The sequence below is a fragment of the Nicotiana tabacum genome, chromosome 10, assembly GCF_000715075.1.
Source record: "Nicotiana tabacum cultivar K326 chromosome 10, ASM71507v2, whole genome shotgun sequence".
NCBI classification, from domain to species: domain Eukaryota; kingdom Viridiplantae; phylum Streptophyta; class Magnoliopsida; order Solanales; family Solanaceae; genus Nicotiana; species Nicotiana tabacum.
The window spans coordinates 159,367,476-159,392,330 of NC_134089.1; the positions used below are offsets into that span (position 1 = coordinate 159,367,476).

General features: G+C 38.1%; 1 protein-coding gene and 1 long non-coding RNA gene across 3 annotated transcripts in view; both read left to right on the forward strand.

Annotated features, from left to right (window-relative positions):
- Nucleotides 1-21,676, forward strand: part of LOC107759550 (rRNA (cytosine-C(5))-methyltransferase NOP2C-like) — a 30,299-nt gene extending 8,623 nt beyond the window's left edge. Inside the window, exons 8-13 of one of the 2 annotated variants that reach the window (XM_075223465.1) lie at nt 15,865-16,075; nt 16,628-16,839; nt 17,744-17,844; nt 20,279-20,360; nt 20,537-20,598; nt 21,320-21,676. In XM_075223465.1, the coding sequence (XP_075079566.1) occupies nt 15,865-16,075; nt 16,628-16,839; nt 17,744-17,844; nt 20,279-20,360; nt 20,537-20,598; nt 21,320-21,434 (783 nt within the window). In that variant the 3' untranslated portion in view covers nt 21,435-21,676. The remainder of the gene's footprint in view (nt 1-15,864; nt 16,076-16,627; nt 16,840-17,743; nt 17,845-20,278; nt 20,361-20,536; nt 20,599-21,319) is intronic. The other variant, XM_075223466.1, reaches the window with a different exon arrangement.
- Nucleotides 21,677-22,666: 990 nt separating this feature from the next.
- On the forward strand, nt 22,667-23,462 carry LOC142164942 (uncharacterized). Its single transcript, XR_012696031.1, has 2 exons — nt 22,667-22,837; nt 22,949-23,462. It is a non-coding gene; the product is annotated as an uncharacterized LOC142164942 (long non-coding RNA).
- The last annotated feature ends 1,393 nt before the right edge of the window (nt 23,463-24,855 follow it).

Here is a 24,855-nt window from a genome sequence, read left to right on the forward strand (position 1 = left end):
GCTCAAATAGTTATGTTTCGTTTCTATATTTATTTCTCCCCAAACAAAGAAAATCCTTAATTTTCTAATTTCAAGCCGTTACTAGTGAATCTACAACAATTTCAAGCTTCTTCCTTTACGCTGATTTTGAGAGAATAGATTTGGGTAAAACTTTGTGGAGAAGACTCCAAAAACAATATTGTAATATTGGGTAATGAAAATTTTGTGGAGAATTCTCTATCTTGTTTCCATAACATCTTTATCCTCTCCATTTCTTTGAGTTTTCTTTGTCTATGACCTGTTCATTACAAAATCAGAAAGTTAATTCATCTGGAGCGAAACAATGTAGTTGTCTTAAAGCACATAATAATTCATCTGGAGCGAAACAATGTAGTTGTCTCAAAGCACATAATTGTCTGTTTAAAGTTTTAAGGATTATTTCCAGTATCCACCAAAAAATACCACAAAACTTCCATCTTTGTTGAGTTCCAACTCAGAGAATCTGAATATGGTGCGAAAATTGGGTCTAATGGATTTGTTCTTTAATTTGAATGTTGGATTTTGTGTTTTGCTGGAGAGAAGAATCTGAGTCTCCTGTTGACGGTATCACCGATGCCAACACTGACGATTATGGTGGTGTTTTAATGGTTGGTGTTGGGAAACTGCAATAGTGAACGTGAACTTGGGGAGAGAAGAGAAATCATTGGACAATCATAATTGTTCAGAAATTGAACTTAAAAACAAATTAATGGTGGATTTTTTGGTGGATGAGGAAATTATGGAAAGTTCTTAGCTTGAACTTCGAATTGGATTCTATATCGCCATCATCGTTAATGGCAAAATGTATTTTTTGTCAGCAGTTTAGACAAGAAGTTTACCGCAATACTTCTTTCCTTGAGCTCCCAAATCCCTTTTCCAATCAATTCTTCTTTCTCTCTTATTTCTTTTAGTTTTTCATATCAGGATTTTAAGATCGGGGCGGGTCGATATTCAGGCAGATGTATGGGTGGGTTTAATTATATTTGGGGTGGGGTTTAGGTTAGGCCAATGGGACGATGATACGTGGATATTAATTAATTTTTTTTCCCGAAAGGGGCGTTAGTAATATGGGTAAGACTGAGCCAAAAAAATAATGGTGGGGGCATTTTTATTCAAATAGGTGGATTGGGTTTGATTCCTGCTGCCTGAAGTCCTCCTTGATGATGGGTTCTTTAGTCCAAGAAAATCCATAAGGAGGTTTAGAGTATGCTTACCCAGTTGTTGGCTAAGGCTTGCTCAAGGAACGCTAAGCCCTAAGATATGATGTGAAGTAGACTAAGTGTTGCACTTCACTTAGGGAGTGCTTTGGTGCAGAACAAAGCGTTACAGTGTGTACCTTATTGCCCATGTGTTTTGTCGTAAAGAGAGCAATACCAAACAATACTTGGTAAAGTGAAATATTAATTGTTAGGAAACATTATGAACAAATTTATTAGTGTTTGTAGGAAAAGTAAATCAGAAATTTACTATTAAGAAAACTAGTTATGTAATTTGAATTAGAAACCTAATGTTGCACATTTGCCTTTGAATCTATTTGAAACATTGATTTGTTGTTACCGTTAGATATGTACATAATGTAGTCTTGTCCCACATTGGAATATGAGTAGTATGTCCCTGTATAGTATAGCTATAAATAAGGACCTCTTGTATTGTATTGAACACACAATATCAATATATCATATTTTCTCCCGTGCCTTCTCACATGGTATCAGAGCCAGGCCCATCCCAATTTATTGTTACCGATGTTGGGCCCCCATTTATATTGTCCACGCTCCAATTGCAGGCCTGGGCGTGAGGGGGGTGTTGAGTTGTGTCCCACATCGGTGGGTTATGGGTATCTTGGTCTCCTTATATGGTCTTGGGCAATCCTCACCTCACAAGCTAGCTTTTCGGGTTGAGTTAGGCTCAAAGTCCATTCTTATCATGGTATCAGAGCTATCGTGAGAGATTTATTGCTGTGCATAAATTCCAGCGATTCCGGAAAGTTAAATAAGTCACCGGAACCCTTTTTTTCCGGCGATTTTTCAAAGTTGTTTTGCTTTTGCTTTGTCTCGGTCAGTGTTGTGCAAAATCCAACACTACCACAAGAGTAGTCATTGTCCGGCGACCAAACCCCAGTGAAGTTTCGACGTCGCGTGGGCCACCTTGCGGCCATTTTTTGGCGACGACTCTTCAGGACAGATTGTTCCCCTTGCAATTCCGAGCTTACCCATCCAGATTACACCAAATTCTGACCACTTTTATATTTTTCCGACGTGAACAGTGATTTCAGAAGTGGACTGCCGGCCATTTTTTGAAAAAGTTTCTTCAGAACAGTTGGGTCGTCTGGTAATTCCGATCCTACCCCTACTGTTTTATTTCATTTGACCACTTTGAATTTTTTCCGGCTGCTACAGTATTTCCGGCATGAACAGTGTTTTCCACGCAGAACAGTGTTAAGTTTCCGGGCCAGAAACAATGTTTTCTTAGCGATTTCTTTAGTTTTCCCAAAGGAGTTACTAATTTTCACTATTTCAAGTTAACCCCACTACTATTTATTGTAGCAACATGAGAACCGATACTTCGAATAGTCAGATGGTTTCTTTAGCGGATTATTTTGAGTTTCTTCAGTACAAAGCAGGTAAGCAGACATCTTATGAGATAGCTTCCGTTGTTCAAACAGGTAATAGCGTGACTTGTGTCTCTCAATCTTCATCCTCTGAGTCTTGGGTCATTGATTCAGGTGCATCGGATCATATTTCTGGTAACAAATCTCTTTTCACTACTATTTCGTATTCTCAATCTCTTCCAAGAGTCACAATGGCCAATGGGTCTCAAACCATGGCAACTGCAATAGGTCAAGCAAGCCCAATTCCTTCCTTACCTTTAGATTTAGTTCTTTATGTCCCTAATAGTCCTTTTAATCTCATAGTTGTTAGTCGCCTAGCCAAATCACTTAAATGTGGCATTTTATTTCTTGATGATCATATTTTTATACAGGAACGCAGTACAAGGAGGATCATTGGTACCGGACGTGAATCAAATGGACTTTATTACTTTATCCTTGCTAAATCACATGGACTCACATCTTGTCTTCCATCACCAACTTGTCTTGTTACTGATTCACCAGCTTTATTACATAAACGGTTGGGACATCCCAGTTTGTCAAAACTTCAGAAAATGGTACCTGGTTTATCTCACTTGTCAGCTCTAGAGTATGAGTCATGCCAGCTCGGTAAGCATACTCGCTCTCATTTCCCTCGACGTATTGATAATCGAGCAGAGTCACCTTTTACTTTAGTCCATTCAGATGTTTGGGGTCCTAGTCGGGTCAGTTCTACATTAAGATTCCGCTACTTTGTCAGTTTCATTGATAACTATTCTAGGTGCACCTGGATATTTTTGATAAAAAATCGATCTGAGTTGTTTTCTATTTTCCAGACCTTTCACGCTGAAATTCAAAATCAATTTGGGGTTTCTATTCGCACATTTCGTAGTGATAATGCCCGAGAGTATTTGTCTTCCCCATTTCAGCAGTTTATGAATTCTCATGGGATTGTTCATCAAACATCTTGTCCGTACACATCTCAAGAAAATGGGGTAGCTGAAAGAAAGAATAGACATCTTATTGAAACTGCTCGTACCCTACTCATACAATCTCATGCTCCGTTGCGTTTTTGGGGGGATGCAGTTCTTATATCTTGTTATCTTATTAATCGTATGCCATCTTCAACTATCCAGAACCAAGTTCCATTCTCTGTATGTTTCCCCACTTACCTTTGCTCTCTCTTCCACCCCGTGTCTTTGGAAGCACTTGTTTTGTCCATAACCTTACTCCAGGACCAGATAAGTTAGCTCCCCGTGCTCTTAAGTGCGTATTTCTTGGTTTCTCGAGAACGCAAAAGGGGTATCGATGCTATTCTCCTGACTTCCAGTGGTACCTTATGTCCGTTGATGTTACCTTTTTTGAAACCCAATCATACTTCACAGGTCCAGGTAATCACTTAGATATTTCTGAGGTATTACCGGACTCTTCTTTTGGAGATTCAGTCACTATCTCCCATCCATCTTCCTCTACATCTCCAGCTCCACCATTTATAGCTCCCGTTCCACCATCTATAGCTCCAGTTCCATCACCTATAGGTCCAGTTCCTCCACATAATCCAGTTCAACCTTCTGCAGCTCCGCCACTCTTGACTTATCATCGTCGTCCACATCCAGCATCAGGCCCAGGTGATTCACGTCCTGCATCAGGTTCTGCACCTACTGCGGACTTGTCTCCTCTTAGTCAACCAATTGCACTCCGCAAAGGTGTACGGTCCACACTTAATCCTAATCCCCACTATGTTGGTCTAAGTTATCATCGTCCGTCGTCACCTCATTATGCTTTTATATCTTCTTTGTCCACTGTTTCTATTCCTAAGTCTACAGGTGAGGCACTATCTCATCCTGGATGGTGACAAGCTATGATTGACGAGATGTCTGCTTTACATGCGAGTGACACTTGGGAGCTTGTTCCTCTTCCTGCAGGTGGTAAGTCTATTATTGGTTGTCGTTGGGTTTATGCAGTCAAAGTCGGTTCGGATGGCCAGGTTGATCGGCTTAAGGCTCGTCTTGTTGCAAAAGGATATACTCAGATTTTTGGGCTTGATTATAGTGATACTTTCTCTCCCGTGGCTAAAGTAGCATCTGTTCGTCTTTTTTTATCCATGGTTGTTGTACGTCATTGGCCTCTTTATCAGTTAGACATTAAGAATGCTTTTCTCCACAGTGATCTTGACGAGGAAGTTTATATGGAGCAACCACCTGGTTTTGTTGCTCAGGGGGAGTTTAGTGGTTGTGTATGCAGATTGCGCAGGTCATTATATGGTTTAAAACAGTCCCCTCGAGCCTGGTTTGGTAAGTTCAACACAATTATTCAGGAGTTCGGCATGACTCGTAGTGAGGTTGATCACTCTGTGTTTTATCGGCATTCTACTCCGAATCTGTGTATTTATCTGGTGGTTTATGTTGATGATATTGTTATTACTGACAACGATCAGGATGGTATTACTAATCTGAAGAAACATCTCTTTGAGCACTTCCAAACTAAGGATCTGAGCAGTCTGAAGTATTTTCTAGGTATTGAAGTTGCTCAGTCTAGCTCAGGTATTGTTATTTCACAACGGAAGTATGCCTTAGACATTCTTGAGGAGACTGGAATGATGAGTTGCAAACCTATTGACTCTCCTATGGATCCGAATGCTAAGCTTCTGCCAGGACAGGGGGTGCCTCTTAGAGACCCTACGAGATATAGGAGGTTGGTTGGAAAATTGAATTACCTCACAGTGACTAGACCTGACATTTCTTTTCCGGTGAGTGTTGTAAGTCAGTTTATGGATTTTCCCTGTGATAGTCACTGGGATGCAGTTGTTCGTATTCTTCGGTATATAAAGTCAGCTCCAGACAAAGGATTACTATTCGAAGATCGAGGCCACGAGCAGATTGTTGGGTACACAGATGCTGATTGGGCAGGATCACCTTTTGATAGACGATCTACATCTGGATATTGTGTTCTAGTAAGAGGTAATTTGGTCTCGTGGAAGAGCAAGAAACAGAATGTAGTTGCTCGATCTAGTGCCGAAGCCGAATATCGAGCCATGGCCATGGCAACGTGTGAGTTAGTTTGGGTCAAACAGTTGCTCAAGGAGTTAAAGTTCGGAGAAATCAGCAGGATAGAACTAGTATGTGATAACCAAGCTGCTCTTCATATTGCGTCAAATCCGGTGTTCCACGAGAGGACTAAACACATTGAGATCGACTGTCACTTTGTCAGAGGAAAAAAAACTTTCAGGAGATATTGTTACAAAGTTTGTAAAGTCGAATGATCAACTAGTAGATATTTTCATTAAGTCTTTTACTGGTTCTCGTATTAGTTACATGTGTAACAAGCTCGGTACATATGACGTGTATGCACCGGCTTGAGGGGGAGTGTTAGATATGTACATAATGTAGTCTTGTCCCACATTGAAATAGGAGTAGTATGTCCTTGTATAGTATAGCTATAAATAAGGACCTCTTGTATTGTATTGAACACACAATATCAATATATCATATTTTCTCCCGTGCCTTCTCACAGTTATTTCTATAGTTATGATTCTTTTATGATTTGTATAATTATTTGTATGATTTTTTTACCTTATTTTTTCCCAACTCTATTGTCCTTATAATTGTTGTTTATTTGTAGTTATTTTTCATTACATGTATCCATCTGCTCTTTTTCACTAAAGCCTGCCTTTTGTGATTTGTGCTTAAAAACAGTCAAGACCTTTGTGCCTTACAACAACAACAACGATGACCCAGTAAAATCCCACAAGTGGGATCTGCGGAGGGTAGTGTGTACGCAAACCTTACCCCTATCCCGATGGGGCAGAGAAACTGTTTTCGTCTTTACAATAGACCCTCGACTCAAGAAGACCGAAAAGACGAGAAGAAACAAATTATCAGTACCGTCAACAGAAAATATAGAAATAATAACAACAACATAAGAACCAGAAAATAAATGACATGCAGTAAGAATAACCAATAAATAGGTTAAAGGATCTGGCAGGGAGTAGTTGATAGATGTTGTAAAAAGTTGACTCCATGTAAAAAGCAATACTTATCCCTTGGAGGCAGACTCACCTTGGTTAGTAGTGTATTGGATGGGATTCCAACTTATTTGATGTCTTTATTCCATATACCTGTGAGTGTGGAGAAGAAACTGAATACTATAAGGAGCAAATTTCTGTGGGAAGGTAGTGCAGAAAAAAGGAAGCTACATTTGGTCAAATGGCAAAAGGTGATGACTGCTAAGAAAGGAGGTGGACTGGGAGTTAGAAACTTGAGATTCCATAATAAAAGCTTGCTTTATAAATGGTTATGGAGATATAATGATGGAGAAGAGAGCATATGGAAGAATCTTATAAATGCCAAGTATGAGAAGAAGGAAGTATGGAGCCCTCCAGTTGTCATTACTTCCTCAAAAGGGAGCATCTGGAGCAACATAAGTAAACTGTGGAGTGAATTTCAGCAACATGCTAAATTGAAGTTGGGGAATGGAGCAAAAATCAGATTCTGGACTGAAGTATGGGTGGGGGATGTAAGATTGAAAGACAGATCCTTATACAACTGCTCTCTTAATAAAGAAGGTAGTGTGGCTGAGCATTATTCTTCCAATGGCTGGCAGCTGAATTCCAGAAGAGGTTTTAATGATTGGGAGATGGAAGAAGTTTGTCAATTTTTTCAGTTAATGGACACAGTTATGATAGAGGAAAATAAGGAGGACACCATGATTTGGACAACAAGCGCAAATATGAAGTATTATGTCAAAAGTGGCTATAAACTTCTTCAGAAACAAGCAGACCATTATGTATCTAATTGGCCATGGAAAATGCTATGGAGTACAAAGGCACCTGTTAAAGTAGCCTGCTTTGGATGGTTAGTTATCAGAGAGGCCTGCTTAACTCAAGACAATCTGCAGAAAAGAGGTTTCAATTTAAGCAATAGGTGCTATCTGTGTGAAGAAGGTTTGGAATCAGTCAACCATCTGTTCATTCATTGTAAAATTGCAAAGCAATGCTGGGAGCTATTCCTGAACCTCTGTGGAATTACTTGGGTTATGCCCTTAAGCACAAGAAATCTACTCGCTAACTGGCAAGGACAGAAGATAAGAAAGGAGATGAGGCAGATTTGGAGAACTATCCCATTATGCATATTTTGGACCATCCGGAGTGAGAGGAACAATGTTTGTTTTGAAAATAGAAGAAATCAGATTTCTAGAATCAAATACTCTTGTCTACATAACTTGTTTTTTTGCTGTAAGAGGTGTATGTTAGAAAACATGGATCAGTATATGGAATTTTTGGATTTGCTAGGAAAGATGTAATTGGAAGTTTTCTGTAGATGTTGTCTGGTCCTTTTATGTAATTTTCTATACTACCTTGGTACTTTTATCAATAAAACTTTACCTTATCAAAAAAAAAAACCAATAAATAGGTACGGAAGGATAGGGTGAACACAATATTAACCACTAGCCGTCTAAGATCAACCCTATCAAACTGGCCTCACCCTCGGGTCGAAGAAGAAAAAAGCTCGACTACCTCCTAACATACAACCGTAATGTTCGACCTCCACACCTTCCTATCAAGAGCCATGTCCTCGGAAATCTGTAGCCGTGTCATGTCCTGCCTGATCACCTCTCCCCAATACTTCTTAGGCTGCCCTCTACCTCTTCTCGTACCGGCCAAAGCCACACCTCCTCACCGGAGCATCAAGACCTTTGTGCCTTCATATACATTTTAGTGCCTTCTATGGTTTTCAACTTTCACAACACTACTGGGCCCTAAACTAATTTAACTCTCCAGCTAATGGTAACAGAAAATAATAGAAAAATATTGCACTCTACACTTATCAATAATGAAAGACTTTTCAGTTCATAAAATTGAAAGAGGAAGAAAGTTTTACTTTAATGAAGGTACATCGATCAGATTATTTGATATTGCTCTATAATTGTAGATTACAAAAGATACTTTCTGCTTTAAAGATTTAACACACTAACAGATTTAGATTATTTGATATTGCTCTATGATTGTAGATTACAAAAGATACTTTCTGCTTTAAAGATTTAACACACTAACAGATTTGATCAGGAGCCTATGGAGATAAATATGAAGCCGAAACTCTGAACCAAAAGGGCATTAAGCTAAGCGAGAAATATTGCTATTTTCCTTCTCTCCCTACTTCTAGCCACATCATTAGCGGTGCATTCTCTCTATCCTTCCATATTGTCCTTCTCAATGCATGACACAACCATTTAATGATTAATCCTGACTTGAGTGCAGTTATAGGTCTCCCATAATTTTATTTCTATATAGTGTGAGTTTAGACCATGATAACATGTGGAATTTGGATTATGAACTTTTTCTTCACTCTAAAGTATAGAGACAATAGAGAAATCTCTCTTGTGTTGTATTCAAGAAATAACAAGTATATATACAAGTACATAGAGCCTTAACTATGGAAAGAATCAAAAAAGAAATCCTATAAATCTGCTGTGAATCCCTATAATTATGCTAGCTATGTATATTACATAAGATTATGTCTACATTCAGATTATGTCTACGTTCATTATCTAACACTCCTTCTCAAGCTGGAGCATAGATATTGATCATGCCCAGCTTGTTACAAAGGTAATCAACTCGAATTCCATTCAACGCCTTTGTGAACAAATCAGCTGGTTGTTCTCCTGTCTTCACGTAACCAGTGGAGATCAAGTTCTCCTGAATCTTCTCATGAATAAAATGGCAGTCAACCTCAATATGCTTAGTTCTTTCATGATACACCGGATTTGACGCAATATGGAGGGCAACTTGATTGTCACACCAGAGTTTTGCTGGTATTGGATGCTCTAACCCAATTTCAGTCAACAGATGATGTATCCACATAATCTCACATGTAGACTGTGACATAGCTCTATACTCGGATTCTGCACTAGATCAAGATACAACACTTTGCTTCTTACTCCTCCATGATACCAAGTTTCCTCCAACAAAGACACAATAACCTGTAGTAGATCTTCTATCAATTTTCGATCCAGCCCAGTCAGCATCTGCAAAACACTCAATACGAGTATGATTGTGATTGCTATATAATATGCCAAGTCCAGGAGCTCCTTTCAAGTAACACAAAATCTGTTCCAAAGCTGCCCAATGTTTGACCGTTGGTGCAGATATGAACGGGCTAACAACACTTACTGCAAAAGCAATATCTGGACGAGTCACAGTAAGGTAGTTTAATTTCCCCACTAACCTATTGTATCTCTCTGGATCATCAAAAGGATCACCATCTTTCATAAGATGCACATTAGGAACCATTGGAGTACTGCAAGGTTTAGCTGCCAACTTTCCAGTTTTTGCAAGCAAGTCAAGAATGTACTTTCTCTGAGACAAAAGAATTCTCTTCTTGCTTCTATTTACTTCTACTCCCAAAAAGTATTTCAACTGGCCCAAGTCCTTTGTATGAAACCTAGTATGCAGAAAAGACTTGAGGGGAGAAATCCCAGCATAGTCACTTCCTGTGATAACAATATCATCAACATATACAACGAGGAGAATAGTGCCAACTACTGATTTCCGATAGAAGATTGAGTGATCGCACTTACTCATTTTCAACCCAAACTCCTGAACTACCTCACTAAACTTGCCAAACCAAGCTCGTGGACTCTGCTTCAAGCCATACAAGGACTTCTTCAAATGACAGACTTTCCCATACTCCCCTTGAGCAACAAAACCGGGTGGTTGCTCCATATACACTTCCTCCTGAAGATTACCATGAAGGAACACATTCTTGATATCCAACTGATGTAAAGGCCAATTCTCGGACGCAGCTAGAGAAATAAATAAGCGGACAGAAGTGAGTTTGGCAACCGGGGAAAAGGTGTCAGAATAATCCACCCCATAAGTCTGAGCATACCCTTTCGCCACAAGTCTGGCCTTAAGTCTTGCCACAGAACCATCTGGATTAACTTTAACTGTAAAGACCCACTTGCATCCCACTGGTTTCTTTCCCTTTGGTAAATCTACCAAATCCCATGTGTGGTTGTCCTCTAAAGCATGTATTTCCTCAAGCATTGCATCAGACCATCCGGGATGATTTAAAGCCTCCTTCACTGTTTTGGGTATGGAGATGGAGTCTAGAGAAACAATCATAGATCTAGACGTAGAGGATAAGTGGTCATAGGAAACAAAGTTAGCAACAGAATATGTCAATTTGCAAGTACGTGTACCTTTGCGAAGAGCAATAGGAAGATCAAGGTTATTTGGAGGATCAAGCAAAGAAGAATCAGATGATGCAGGAACTGGTGCGGGACATGTATCATTTGTCTCTCGCCTCCGCGAATAAACTTGAACAATTGGAGGTCTTGCTGGAGCAGGTACTGAAGGCATAATAGTCGATTGGTGCTCAATAGAAGAACTGGGAGATTGAAGAGTATCATCTGATTGTTCTGTCAAAGTACGGGTAACCTGATATACTAGCCACTCATTTTCCTCCCCCTGGCTTGTAGAAATGGGAGGTGCATAGAAGAATGGTGTAGTCTCTGAAAATACCACATCAGGCGACACTAAATATTTGCTAAGCTCAGTAGAATAACATCGATACCCCTTCTGAAGGCGAGAATAGCCCAGGAAAACACACTTCACAGCCTTGGGATCCAACTTGGTAAGAGATGGTCGAACATATCGAACATAACATGTGCTTCCAAACACCTTAGGTTCCACCGGAAATAATGACTTATTCGGAAAAAGAACACTATAAGGCACATTACCATCGAGTACACTAGATGGCTGCGATTAATCAGAAAACAAGCCGTAGAAACCGCATCAGCCCAGAAATGTTTAGGAACCTTCATTTGGAACAAAAGTGCTTGAGCTGTCTCAAGTAGATGCCGATTCTTTCTCTCAGCAACTCCATTTTGAGAGGGTGTATCAACACATGAAGACTGATGTAATATACCATTTTGTCTCATGTAGGACTGAAATAACTCTGACATGTATTCTTTAGCGTTGTCACTCCTTAGAGTACGTACTGAAGCATTGAATTGAGTTTTGATTTTAGCACAAAAGGCAGAAAAATGAGTAAACACTTCAGAGCGGCTCTTCATAAAGTAAATCCAAGTAATTCGAGAAAAATCATCTACAAAAGTGACAAAATACTTATGCCCAGTTTTAGAAACAACCGAACATGGTCCCCAAACATCATAATGGACCAACTCAAAAGCTGACTCAGTTCGCGTATTAACCCTTGGACTTAACGAGATGCGATGGTGTTTTGCAAATCGACATGACTCACAATCCAATGATGAAATATTCTGAAACTGAGGACAGAGCTTCTTTAACAAAGGCAAAGAGGGATGTTCAAGTCGACAATGTACTTCAAAAGGAGACACGATACTAGAGCATGCAACAGACAGTGACTCCCATACATCAAGAATGTAGAGATCACCAGATATATATCCTTTACCAATAACTTGCATCGTCTTAAGATCTAAAAACAAACAATGATCGGGAAAGAATGCAACACAACAATTAAGGTCTTTGGTAATTTTACTAACAGAAATCAAGTTAAAGGCCAAGTTTGGTAGACTTAATACAGATGACAGGTAATAGAGGAAGTTGGTTTAACAGTCCCAGATCCAACACTGCTACAAGTTGATCCATCAGCTACAGTAACCGGAGAGGGTGTTTTATGTGAGCGAAAGCTAGAAAAAATATTTGGATTACCTGTCATGTGATTTGTAGCACCAGAATCGATCACCCATTTATTGGAAGAGGTGATAAGACATGTTTTATCTAACCCAACAAAGGCAGTAACTGAAGAAGATTCCTTAACTGATTTATGATATTGAAGGAATTTTAGAAACTCATCCGAAACCAAGATTGTTGGACTAGGAGTTGTTGCATTATTATTCTTTACCATTATTTTTTTTCCTTTCAATAACAAACTGATTAAACTAACAGAAGTCCCCAAAGCTAAAAGATACTCAAACAGATCCTGGTAGATACGAAATCAACAATCTATTGAACAAGATTCAACTTTAATAATCCACTCAACCAAATCAGAGAACCAAACGAATTTGTCCCCAACTCAAACAAAATTAGAGACCAACAAAGTTTCTGATAAGGAAAGATCCAACAAACAAAATTAAAGATGCAAGCTTCTCACACAGGCACCCTCCAAGAAAAATACCACAGAATTAAAGAAATCGAATAACCAATAAACCAAACTCAAACCTGACCAAACAAAGTGAGAATAAGATCTGGTCTGAGGTTGTTCTTTGCCAAAATATGGTTCTATGATCAGAGAACCACCACAAGTCAACTAGAAATGTCATAAAAACCTCAGATTAGCTTCCGGCCAAGGAATTTCCGGCAGCGGATTCGACTCAACTCCGGCGAGCAGCAGACCTGCTCTGATACCATGTAAAGTATAGAGACAATAGAGAAATCTCTCTTGTGTTGTATTCAAGAAATAACAAGTATATATACAAGTACATAGAGCCTTAACTATGGAAAGAATCAAAAAGGAAATCCTATAAATCTGTTGTGAATCCCTATAATTATGCTAGCTATGTATATTACATAAGATTATGTCTACGTTCATTATCTAACATTCACATTAAACTATGTCAAGAAATTATGAGCGAGTTGGCTTGATTTTGTGCTAGAAAGTGGTAATAAGCGAATTCGGTGGTGTTGAAAATCCTCCATCGTGCACCCAAGGGTGTGTGAGCTAGTGGTCAATGAAGGTGGTGAGAAGCATGAGGTCTCAGGTTCAAATCCTAGCGGAGGCTAAAACACTAGGTGATTTCTTCCCATATGTCCAAGCCTTGGTGGATAGAGTTACCTGATACCTGTTGTTGGTGGGAGGTCACAGGTATCCTGTGGAATTAGTCGAGGTGAGCGTAAGCTAGTCCGTACACCATGGTTATTAAAAAAAATATACCACATCGGTGAGGATGAGGTTCATTGGTTTCCTTATCTCATCTTGGGCAATCCTTACCTCATGAGCTAGCTTTTGGGATTGAGTTAGGCCCCATGTCCTTTTCCTTAACATGATATCAAGCAGCCAGAGGTCTTGAGTTCGAGTCTCATTGCCACCCAATATCAAAAAGAATTTTCACGTGCTTGGCTCATAAAAAAAAATCAAGCCTGCACGTGAGGGAGCGTGTTGAAGACATAATTAAGTAAATGAATGTGTGTTCTCTAATTAAGTAAAGAATGAAGCCCGCACATATTGCATTTTGATTTCTAAGTGGTTATTGTTTAGCATTAGTACTTTCCTTTTGGACTCGATGGTCTTAATATGCTCACAGGGCATATATATCTGTGCCTGGATTTAATTAGGGATTGTTCGGTGATGAGATTCCGTGGTGGTGTTCCTCATGATTATTATTAAAATGAAATGCTATTAACATTGTTGTGTCTTTTTGGCGTAATGCCATCTGATTTATGTGGTAGAGGAGGATCCCTAGGATGTGTCAATGTTGGACCGGTTAGGTGTATCACAGACTCTCTGAGTTTGTATTGACCATGTAAATCTTTCTCCTATTTTCTCTAAATGATTAACTGTTTGCGCCTTCATTTTTGTTCTGCCCGCTTTAGCCTTTTTAATCCTGCTATCATTCCAGGCATGTTAGTATTAACATGCTAGGCATGCAGTTCTTCCATGAAGAAAACCTAGCATTTTGCATTTAATCACCTTTTTTTCCATCTATATGACTAATTGCCCTTGATAGGTAATTTTTGTAGGTGCTAACTTTTTTATTGTTGAAATAGTAACTTCTTGGGTATTTATTGCAACTCATAATTTACCATATTAGCTTTTCTTCCTCAAAGTGGACTGAGTTACCTTCCTACTTCTGCGGAAGCTAGTTCCAAGTCCTCTATCATCTAAGTCTCTGCATAATTCCAATCAGTGATTACTCAAGTCCAATTGTAAGATGTACCTAAAATGTGCCCATGCTGATCCTATTTTGCATATTAATTGTTATTGCATGTGTAAACAGTCAAATAAGGTCATAGCGTGAAGATAAGCTACGGACAGAGGCGATTAGACATTAGCAGGATTCCTTGTGATAAAATAAAAATTAGCAAGATTCACCTGTCCCTATTTCTCACTTTGGTTATTGGCTATAGCCTATTGTGTATGTTCTTTATTAAGATACCTGCTTCTCACTCCTCTAATTCCTTTCTTCTCTAAGCTCAATCACAGGATCACTTCTTAAAACTTCTCAGATCTTTTTTTTTTTGATAGGTGAAGTCTTTTATTAAACTAGTACCAAGATGGCACAGAAACAAGTTCAAACTTAATCTAGTGTTATTTTAAGTCATCACTTTGTCGCTTAAAGTGATGAAGCGATGCGAAGCGAGGGGTTACCGCTTGATTTGCATAGCCATGTGCTACAAACAATGTGACACAAAGTAATCCTAACAGGAACGGGTTGATATTTTGAATCTCAACTTTGAAAAGTTGGATTAGTATCAATATTATTTTAAATTGGATGCTGGAATTAGTTATCTTAATTGCAATTTGATTATTATAACACTATATAGACGTGTTTGGGTATTTTTGATTTTCTGTAACTTGTGCACTTCACTTCTCGCTTTTTGCTTCAAGCCCTATGGACCTTATCACTTTTTTGTGTTTTTCGCTTTTAAAAACACTGCTCATATCCTTTTTCACATTTAGGCAGACCTAAATGGAGAACTTTTCTCATTCTATTCAATATGTGCTTTGTACCAACTTGAGAGAAGACTGATCTTTCTGATGTTGCTGTTCACTAAATTTGCTATCAAATTCTTGTCTTCTCATTTAGTTGTTGGCTCATTATTTCTCATACTCCATACAGCCAGCATAAAGTTGTACATTCCCTTGTTTCATAGTCCGGCAATCATATTCTTCGACATTCATATCATGAAGTATATTTCCTATACTATTCTTCGGTGATACTTTTTGTAGATGAACTCCTATTGCCAAACCTTGCCGCCTTGATAAGAAAGCCTACCCAGTGCTTTCATTTGAGGTTAAAAGCGAATCCATTTGAGGTTAAACACCTTTCTCTAGATACTCATACCTCATCATTTCATAATTGGTAATTAAAGAACTTGAGAAGTCACAAGCTACATCAGTAAATACATAAAAGAGATTCCTATCTCTAAGAATAAGCTGTGAATTTGCACTTTTCCAGCTCAAAATTCAAAACTTCTTTCCATTTTTTGGATTGTGTAAAAGAGGGCCAAAATTTGCTGGTCCAGTTCTTTGAAGAGATCTAATTGTGTTATGATACAGGTGCTTGGAATTCAGAAATTGGCGGCTGAGCTGGATTTAAGCTGTATAACTACATATAAGCTTGACGCACTGAAGTCTGTTTGTTGTGGAGCTGAATCTGATAATTTGCCTAACACATGCTGTAGCGAGGATGTACAAAACATGCAAAAATCAGATTTATCATCCGCTACTATAGATGTATTTGATGAAAAGTTACTATCCCAAAAGAACAGTGAGTAGTCAGAAAGCTTTCAGTTTGATCATGATATTTTTCCAGTTCGGGGATGTGTTGTTAATGTTGTATTCTGCTTGTTTTGTGATCTGCTGAAAAGAATGTCTTTGGTCTCTCCTTTTAGCCTGTTGAAGAGGTTTTGGCATCTACCCGTACTTGTTTATTTTTGGGGTCCTTTGAAACAGTGAGCTCCTCAACTAGTGATTCCACTATATTGATGTGCGTTGACCTTGCCATTGCCCAACTTCGTGTAATTGAAATGCAGTTGGCTGATGCTGTATCTTTACAATCAATTGGCATTTTATTTAAGGAAATTATGATGCGGATGAATTGTTTGATGTGCCATTTACATGTGTGTATATAAACAGCAGATATTTATTTGGTTAAGGTTTGTAGTATAAGTTACTCAGACTGGTTTGGTAGTCCTTTGAATAATGTTAGCTCATGATTCTCTTAATTCAAGAACATTTTCACAAGTTCAGAACCTGTAAATTCAGTATGAAAATGTTCTGACAGTTCCAGTTAACTAGAGTAACTAAACGAATCTCTCAGTAGATGACTTGCAGGCGAAGGATGGTCAGTACACTAGCAAAGCTGAACTACGGAAACATATAAGGAAACTAAAAAATGGGCCAGGAAGGAATCACACTGCAGGTGGGAGGGTCGAAAAGTCTCAAGGTTTTTCTCCCAATAGCTTTGATCGTGTGCTCCTTGATGCTCCTTGCTCCGCATTAGGTTTAAGACCTCGTCTCTTTGCTGGAGAGGTAAGACAGCTGTGGAATTGTCTCATTTCTACAGTATTCTTGCTCTTTTTCTATGCTAAAAGTTTCTCTACCATTTATTTTGTTGGAATTTGGATGAATAAAATGTTCTGCTTATGTAGGAATGGTTTGAGATGCATGGAGATGATCTGATAAAAGTGAAGGGGTTGTTATATTTTCTGTCTGTCGTGTTCTGGACTATTTTATGATGTATAGATAGCAAATGGCTTACCTTTTCTCCTTTAATATACAAGAAGAGTTGCTTGTCTTTAATAATTGAGAATGAGTATTACAGTGGAAAGTGATTATGAAAAGAAGTGGGAATTGTGGGATAGTAAACCACAACGTGGAGATGAGGAAAGGACTAAGATTTGTTAATTATATTTTGTGTATGCCTTATTGTATTTTATATTAACATGATTTGGTTAAAGTACCCAAAGCAAATGATGCTTTCCATGAATTTTATTAAGGGGTGGATCACTATCTTTTAATTTCCCTCTTCCCTTTAGTAAAAGAGATGACTAACTCTTAAGTAATAGCTGGTCAAACCTTTTATCTTCATGGGATGGTGATGTCATGTCAAGCAAATTTGTTATGAAAGTGAATCAGCAGTCCTTGAGGTAAAAATTCATTGATCCAATGACATGCAGATATTCTTAGACATTTTTCTATTTGATGATGAAATTGAAAATGTCTATTGTGTCTGGAGGTTTCTGATGGATTGGGTTGGTGGGGAGGCTCTGATCAACTGCACCCATTTTGATCAGAGCAAGTTTATTCCTATTTCCTGCATATTTCAACACTACTACTCAAAAGTTATCCCCTTTTTATTGTAAATTTGTGAAGACATTTCTGTTGTTATTTGAGGGACAACTGATTCAGAAAACATTTCTCTTGTTATACCCAGGAGACAATTGATTCGTTGAAGAATCATGCTAAGTATCAGAGACGAATGTTTGACCAGGCTGTTCTGCTTGTTCGCCCAGGTGGAGTTATTGTCTATTCCACGTAAGTACAAACATGTAGCTAAACCTTTTCTTTACGAGACTTAAGACTAATTTCGTTATTAAGATTATTACAGCGAATTTCATCATTGCTTTTGTTGACTTATTCCATCCATACTTTGTCTTCCTTATTGACCTTTATAACAGCTCTACATCTCTTTTTGGATCATAAACAAATTTCATTATTAAGATTATTACAGTGAACTTCTCTCCTTTTGGATCATAAACAAATCTCTCGCTCCCTTTTCTGCAGTCTTTTTAACATTGTTCCTTTGTTCTGGTGAATGACATAGTACTAGATCCTAGTTCTTTTTAATGCTAGAGGCTGTGCTTGCAGAAAGTATCAGACGTGGCGCCTGACATCCATTTTGTAACAGTGTGCTAAAACATTTTTTTTATGAATTAGAAATAATCTGCTAAAACATATATGCATAGAGCAAGTTTCTTAGTTTTCCTCTATCTTTATTCTTTAGGCATGGCTGTTTATACAGATCCATTTGGGAGTTGTTGCATAAAATGCCGTTCCAAAATGTGGACTCATGTCTTAATATGTAAATACATCATTTACATACGTCACCGACCAACTTTCAGTAAGACTCACTAAGACATTGAGGTGGACTCATGTCCTAGTATTAAATACATGAACACAGACCAGATTTCAATGAGACATTGAAGTGTAGAAGACTTAATTGGACAAATTAATAATTGGGAGAGCAAAAGTTACATCATAAGAAATCAAATTCACAATATTCGGAATGCTATGCATGATTCTAACACAAATATTCACAATTTGTTTTTGAATCCCGTATGAAGGAGATTGAGAGAACCTCTATCTGTGCGAAAGTCATCCCATGGATTATTCACTAGGTGCTATATTCTGTGTGAATATACCATGCAGATTATGATGCTACTTTTTCCATCCGAAGAAAATTTAGTGGGTTCGTGTGCACTTCCTATACCTCCGTCCCCAAAAGAGATTACTTTGTATTACTTAGATACAGAAATCTTTAGAATAATGTTAAATGTGGAAAGTGAAGTTGCCAGAAAATCATCAAATTTTTGTAAGACAATGTAAACTAGTACTTCCTCCGTCCCAATTTACACGACAATCTTTCCAATTTAGACATCTGAAAATGTTTGACCCCAATCCATTTCTGTAAAAAATTTACAATTTTCAAGAATCCAAATTCATTAAACTATTCAAAGTTTGAACTTCAGTATGATATTTTCTCTATCAAATCTAACTTTGCAGCCATTACTTTAATAGTTTCTTTCTCTATCACTAATATAATATAATTCAAATTAACAATTTAAACTCCTTTTCCTGTCAAATGATGTCATATAAAATGGGTTGGAGAGAGTATTAGTATATATCGTTCGAATTTTTGGGGAATGAAAAACTTGCACTTAGTGAAAGGGATCCAAGAAACTGGGATGGATTTAAAGGAATGATGACCAGGTACATACGGATGGAGAGACTAGTAACCCTTGGACAGACTGTCCAAATAGAAAGTAACCCTTACACAGACTTGGCAGCTATTAGGACGGGAAAGTTGTACATACTAGCTATCTCAATTTGTTTGCCATAGAAGGTCCATACTTGTTCCAGAGAGTAGATGGTGGACCTTATCAAAAAGAGTGTAGATCATTGAATCTAGACTTCTTTAAATGGTGGTTCTGATTGTACGCAGAAGTTGGTGGGACTTGGGAGATATTTGTACGACCAAAGTGAAAACTGCTAAATAAGCTTGCTCTTAACCACTTGATTGAGCACCACAACTTCCTCTTTCCCTTTCATGTAGACATGAGCACATTTTGCTCTCAGCCATAATGTCCACCACTCCACTGTGGAAAGAAGTTCCTCTTTGGGAGCCAGCTTAAGTTATATTTAGACATGGTAAGATTCTTCATCAGGCTAGAGAAGATGGTGCTGATTGTGGTTCTACTTGTAGTTGCAATTTACTGATGAGAAGTTGGGAGATTAAGATTCAGAAGGATTGGGTGGAACTGGATCTGATGGCTTTTCTTACAAATTCACTAATTATATGTTTAGTCTTTTAAGTATATAGGGTTGCCCAGAGGTGACAAGAGGTTTTCTTGTTTGATTGTTTTTGGAACATAATTCAAGTTTTTAGGTTCCGTTGCTTTAAACAGTGTAATATATATGCTTCTCTACTGCTGCCAGTAGTTCTTTAGGTGCATAGGTTTTACTTTTGTGCTTTCTGAATGTGCGGTAGGGCATGTATTAGTGATGGAGTTTTTAGTTTCTGACAGTAATACCTCCATGTTCCTCCACATTCTTTCACATTATTCAAGACGAGCATTTAATGTCATGGGTTTAATTATGTTAAACTTTAGGGATTGGTTGATTGATTCTTCCAATACTGAGTCATATGCTTAATAGCCTGAACTACTATTGTTACTGGTTCCAACTTCAGATGTACGATAAACCCTGGTGAGAATGAAGCGTTGGTTCGATATGCATTGGACACCTATGAGTTTCTCTCGTTGGCATCACAGGTTAGTTTAAAAGGTTGCATATTCATGCAAAACAACGCTTCCAGTAAATTGATATTAAAAGGAAATATTAGCAGTCATTTAGGATGTCTAGTGAGAAATATTTTTCATCAATATACTTATTAAGTTTTTCTAGCTGACTTTGATCGATATTTCTCTACATCATGTATGTCTTTCAGCATCCAAAAATTGGAGGACCCGGCCTCACTGGTAGTTGTCAATTGCCTAATGGGTTTGTTGAGTAAGCATCTTGCCGTTTTGTAGTGTTTGCTTTGCAAGACTTCAGTTGTCACTTGTGTGTTGAAAAACTGTGTATATAGTTTATACACGTGACATGTGCTTTAGCTATGTTAAGCTATTTTGTTCGTTCTGCATTCATTTTCATTTGTTCTTATAAGATGGATGTGTTAGTGTCTATTGGGTAATTCCTAAAATATGGAAGGCGAAGCTTGATGGTTAGTCTCTTTGAACCTGTCCAGTCAGTTTCAAATTACTGGGCTTTAGATGGAGAAAGATATGTCTCTTGGGCTGTGATGTAAGTGACGACCGAGGCACTCTTTGCTTTGATGGTATCGGACAAATTTTTGGATAGTATAGGAGAATGTTGCTAATTGTCTCTTGCTTTTCCTAACAGTTCTATTTGTCAATGTGTGTATGTGCATGCCCAAACAGAGACTGTAACAACCAAAGATAAACAAAGAACCTTGGAATCATCTCTATTTTTCTGAATTTTAACTGCTAAGACTACTGGCAGAACAGAGATCAAGTTAAGATACAGAAGTTCTGCAATGGCTGTAAACATATTTAAAAGCTAGTCATTTTTCCATCTTTTTATTGTAAGAACTGCTTCCGATAAACATCATGGTGTGATGCTGTTTTTTTGTGTGTAAACGCCTTATTAAAGTGTTGCGTTAAATCATGAGTGTCGGTATTGACATCTCCGCTGCTTCTAAATTCTCCAGGGAATGGTTAAAGCCTGGCGAGGAAAATCTTGTTCAGAGATTTGATCCATCATCCGACCACGATACAATAGGATTTTTCATAGCCAAGTTCAGTGTTGGACACAAAAATATCTGAGTTGAATGTGATGCAATAAAATTACATGAACTTGGATGATGTACGTTCAGCCTCCTGGTTCATTGCAATGTAATAACTTATTGGATTGGTGCTCTTGGTGTTACCCTCATTGTTATCAATCTCCAGCTTGAATATTGATGCAGAATCAGTTAATGAAACTGTGAATGCAAGATAAATTAGGCATATACTGGTAGTCCTGTAACAGATAACTGACAATCTTATATTTAGTTGGTTTTTGAACTCTATGATTGCCAAATTCTGCAAACCTCCAATCATTAAAGACATTTTAAACCTTGCTCATTAATCATGAAAAAACTTGGTTTATGATTCTCATGCGGTTTAAGTCTCAAGAACAATATGTGGGACTCCCATTTATCCCTGTAGTGATTTTATTTTAAACATCTCACTGATTGCAATGAAAATCTCTTAATTGTAATTCTAACTTCCTCAGCAAGATGTTGACTTCATTGGGGACAGCAAAAGTTGCTACTTCGGCTTATAGAGCAAAAAAGAAGTTTTTTAAAAATAAAAAAAAAATCTACAGAAAATGATATAATAACTGCGGACGAGCCGCAAGCAGGGAAAGCGGTATACTACTATACTGTACTAATATGTGTAGGTTATTATAAGCTGTACGGTTAACTTGTTTTTTATCGGTAAAATATGAGTCGAGTCGGATAATTTATCTGTTTTGTATTACCCGTTTTTGAACTGCCCATATCCGACCCGACTCGCCCGTTGACCACTCCCTAGCCTGCACCATAGAGTTCAGCCCACTCTCTTCTGTCCCAACACCTCTGCCTTAAACTCCATCAAAAATTCATGAAACCTTATATGGCTTGTTCGTTAATTGTATATGCTGAAGTGGTGGACTGTTTTGTGGAAGACAGTGAGTTCGAGTGAACTATCATTTGGCAGAGCGATCTTTGTAAGCTTAAGTGAATGGCTTTTGGAAGTATTGTAATAACCCAACCCTTCATTCTGCGCATTTCTGATCTAAAATACGTTTTGAGTATGTGTATAGTAGAGGCGGAGCCAGGATTTTATGGTTTCGGGATCCTAATCCTTTTAAGTTACTGGATTCTAAATTAATAATTTGTACATATTTAATGATTTAAGACAAACACAAAGTTTGAACCAAAGCTATTGGGTTCAACCGAACCCGTAATCGACACTGTGGCTCCGCCTCTGTGTATAAGTAGGTATAGCTATTTTGGACCTGTCGAGATGGTTTTGGATAGGACCCGAGAGGCTAGGGTATTGGATCATAGTTGAGTTGATATAAGTATAGAGTGCAAACAAGTTTTTATCATTAATCTATGCTCTATAGTCCGAATTAGGCATTTCAATCACAACATGGGTTGAATAGATGCTGGCTCAAATCCTGCCACTAGCATAGCATGGTAAGAAGTAAGGATTTTTCCACTAAGAGTTTTATATGTAGGAAAGAACTCCTTTTGATAACCTTCAATGATGACAAAACTAATAGGAATAACTCAAAACTTTTCTTGCAGATCATTCAAGACGAGAAAATCAAGTCGCAAGTCAGATGATTTAATATCCCAGATGAGCCAATTAAAAAAAGCAAGAATCAAGATGAAAGGATGATTAATGGAACACGTCAGACAAAGTCGAGCCACATGATCCATAATTTTGTTCGAGTTCACAAGGGTAAAGTGGTCAATTGTTGTGTGTCACAACTCCTTTTTACTATACCCCGGAGGGGTATAAGGGGAGTTTTTTTTCCAACTTAAAGTGACAATCGAAACATGATTATTTTTTATGTAAAATTCAGAGTTGCCACTTGGGATAATTTAAGGTGTCCCAAGTCACCGGTTTTAAATCCCGAATCGAGGAAGAATTGACTCTGTTTTACAGTCCCCGAACACAGAAATCCGGGTAAGGAATTCTGTTAACCCGGGAGAAGGTGTTAGGCATTCCCGGGTTCCGTGGTTTTAGCATGGTCGCTCAACTGTTATAATTGGCCTATTATCTGATTTTTAATACATGTTTTAGCCTATGGTTCAATTTTAACTTTGTAACCGCTTTTATTTAATTATTTTTAGGAAAGATTCAACGTCATCTAGAATACGTCTTGAACCATGTCACATAAATGCATCCGCGGTCCATGACACATTTTATCAAACGTTGTTGAGATTTGGATTTGGGTCACATAAATGCACACCCGAGTTTAAGGAAATTAATTTAAATTACGCGCCTAAAGCAACTATGCACTTTCAAGTTTGCGAGGGCCATGGAAAATTCAGCTAAATGACACACCTCGATTTCTAAAGGATTAAAATTAATTAAATGAGGGCCATGAGTTTAGAGATTTTATTTAGCATGGCACGCCTCAATTTATTTCAAAAGAAAGTATTCAACTAAAACAAATCACGGATGTTCATAATTAATTATTTCCTAAACTAATTTGAGATTGTTGCGAGGTTCTCATAGTATGAAATTTGTAGTGAGGAAGTGTAACATTTAGCTATTATTGTCTATTACATTAAAGACCATCACTCATAAGACTGCAAATGAAATAAGTTATTGAAAATAAGAAAGGATATTACTGCAACAATCCATATTATTCCTATAATAAAGCATAGAGACAATCCTAAGAAGGAAATAACTTTAACAACAATACAATCACATCAGGTTAACAGAGAAGCAACGTAGAGGACATTCTTCCACAGAACACAAAATGTAAGCACTAAAATATTAATAATAAAATTGATCAATTTATGTTATTAAAGGAAACAGTAGAATTACAATAAGAGTAAGAGTGGACCTTTACGTCAAAGCCTAGGACGTCAACGCCCTTCGAAACTTTAAAGACCAAAACCGACTTCGAACAAAACTCAGTGGCCGAAAATATCGCCGGTGACTGAACCTCGATCGAAACCCAATACAACAACTTGTATAAACCTCGCCGGCAACCTCAAAACTCGCCTGAACACTCGGACTATGACAAATGCCTGCAGTTTAGAACTGGTACTCAACGTTTGAATATAGGCTGCGTTGGCTGTAACCCAGAAATGGTGTTTAACGTCGAAGGCCTGGTCTTGAGGTCTGTTTTGGGTGGAGATGGAGTCCGTTCCGGCGGGTTTGGGTGGAAGAACGACGACCTGTTGGTGCGTGTGTGCGTGTGTCCGGCGTTAGGCTGCTGGAAGCAGTTGTTGGAATGAAGAAGAAGATCGAACGAGGGGTCGTTTGGGGTGGTATTGAAGACGATGATCTTCAGGGGGGTCGGGTTCGTCTATTGCGACGCTGAAAAGCTGATGGTAGGGATCTGATAGGTTTTTCTTTAGGTGTCCCCCTCTTTTAGGCCTTACTTTCCCTATGTATAGGTCTAGGTCTAATGTGTATTTTTTATATATTTTGTTAATTAGTCCCTAAGTCTTTTTGTGTTAAGTCCTTAGGG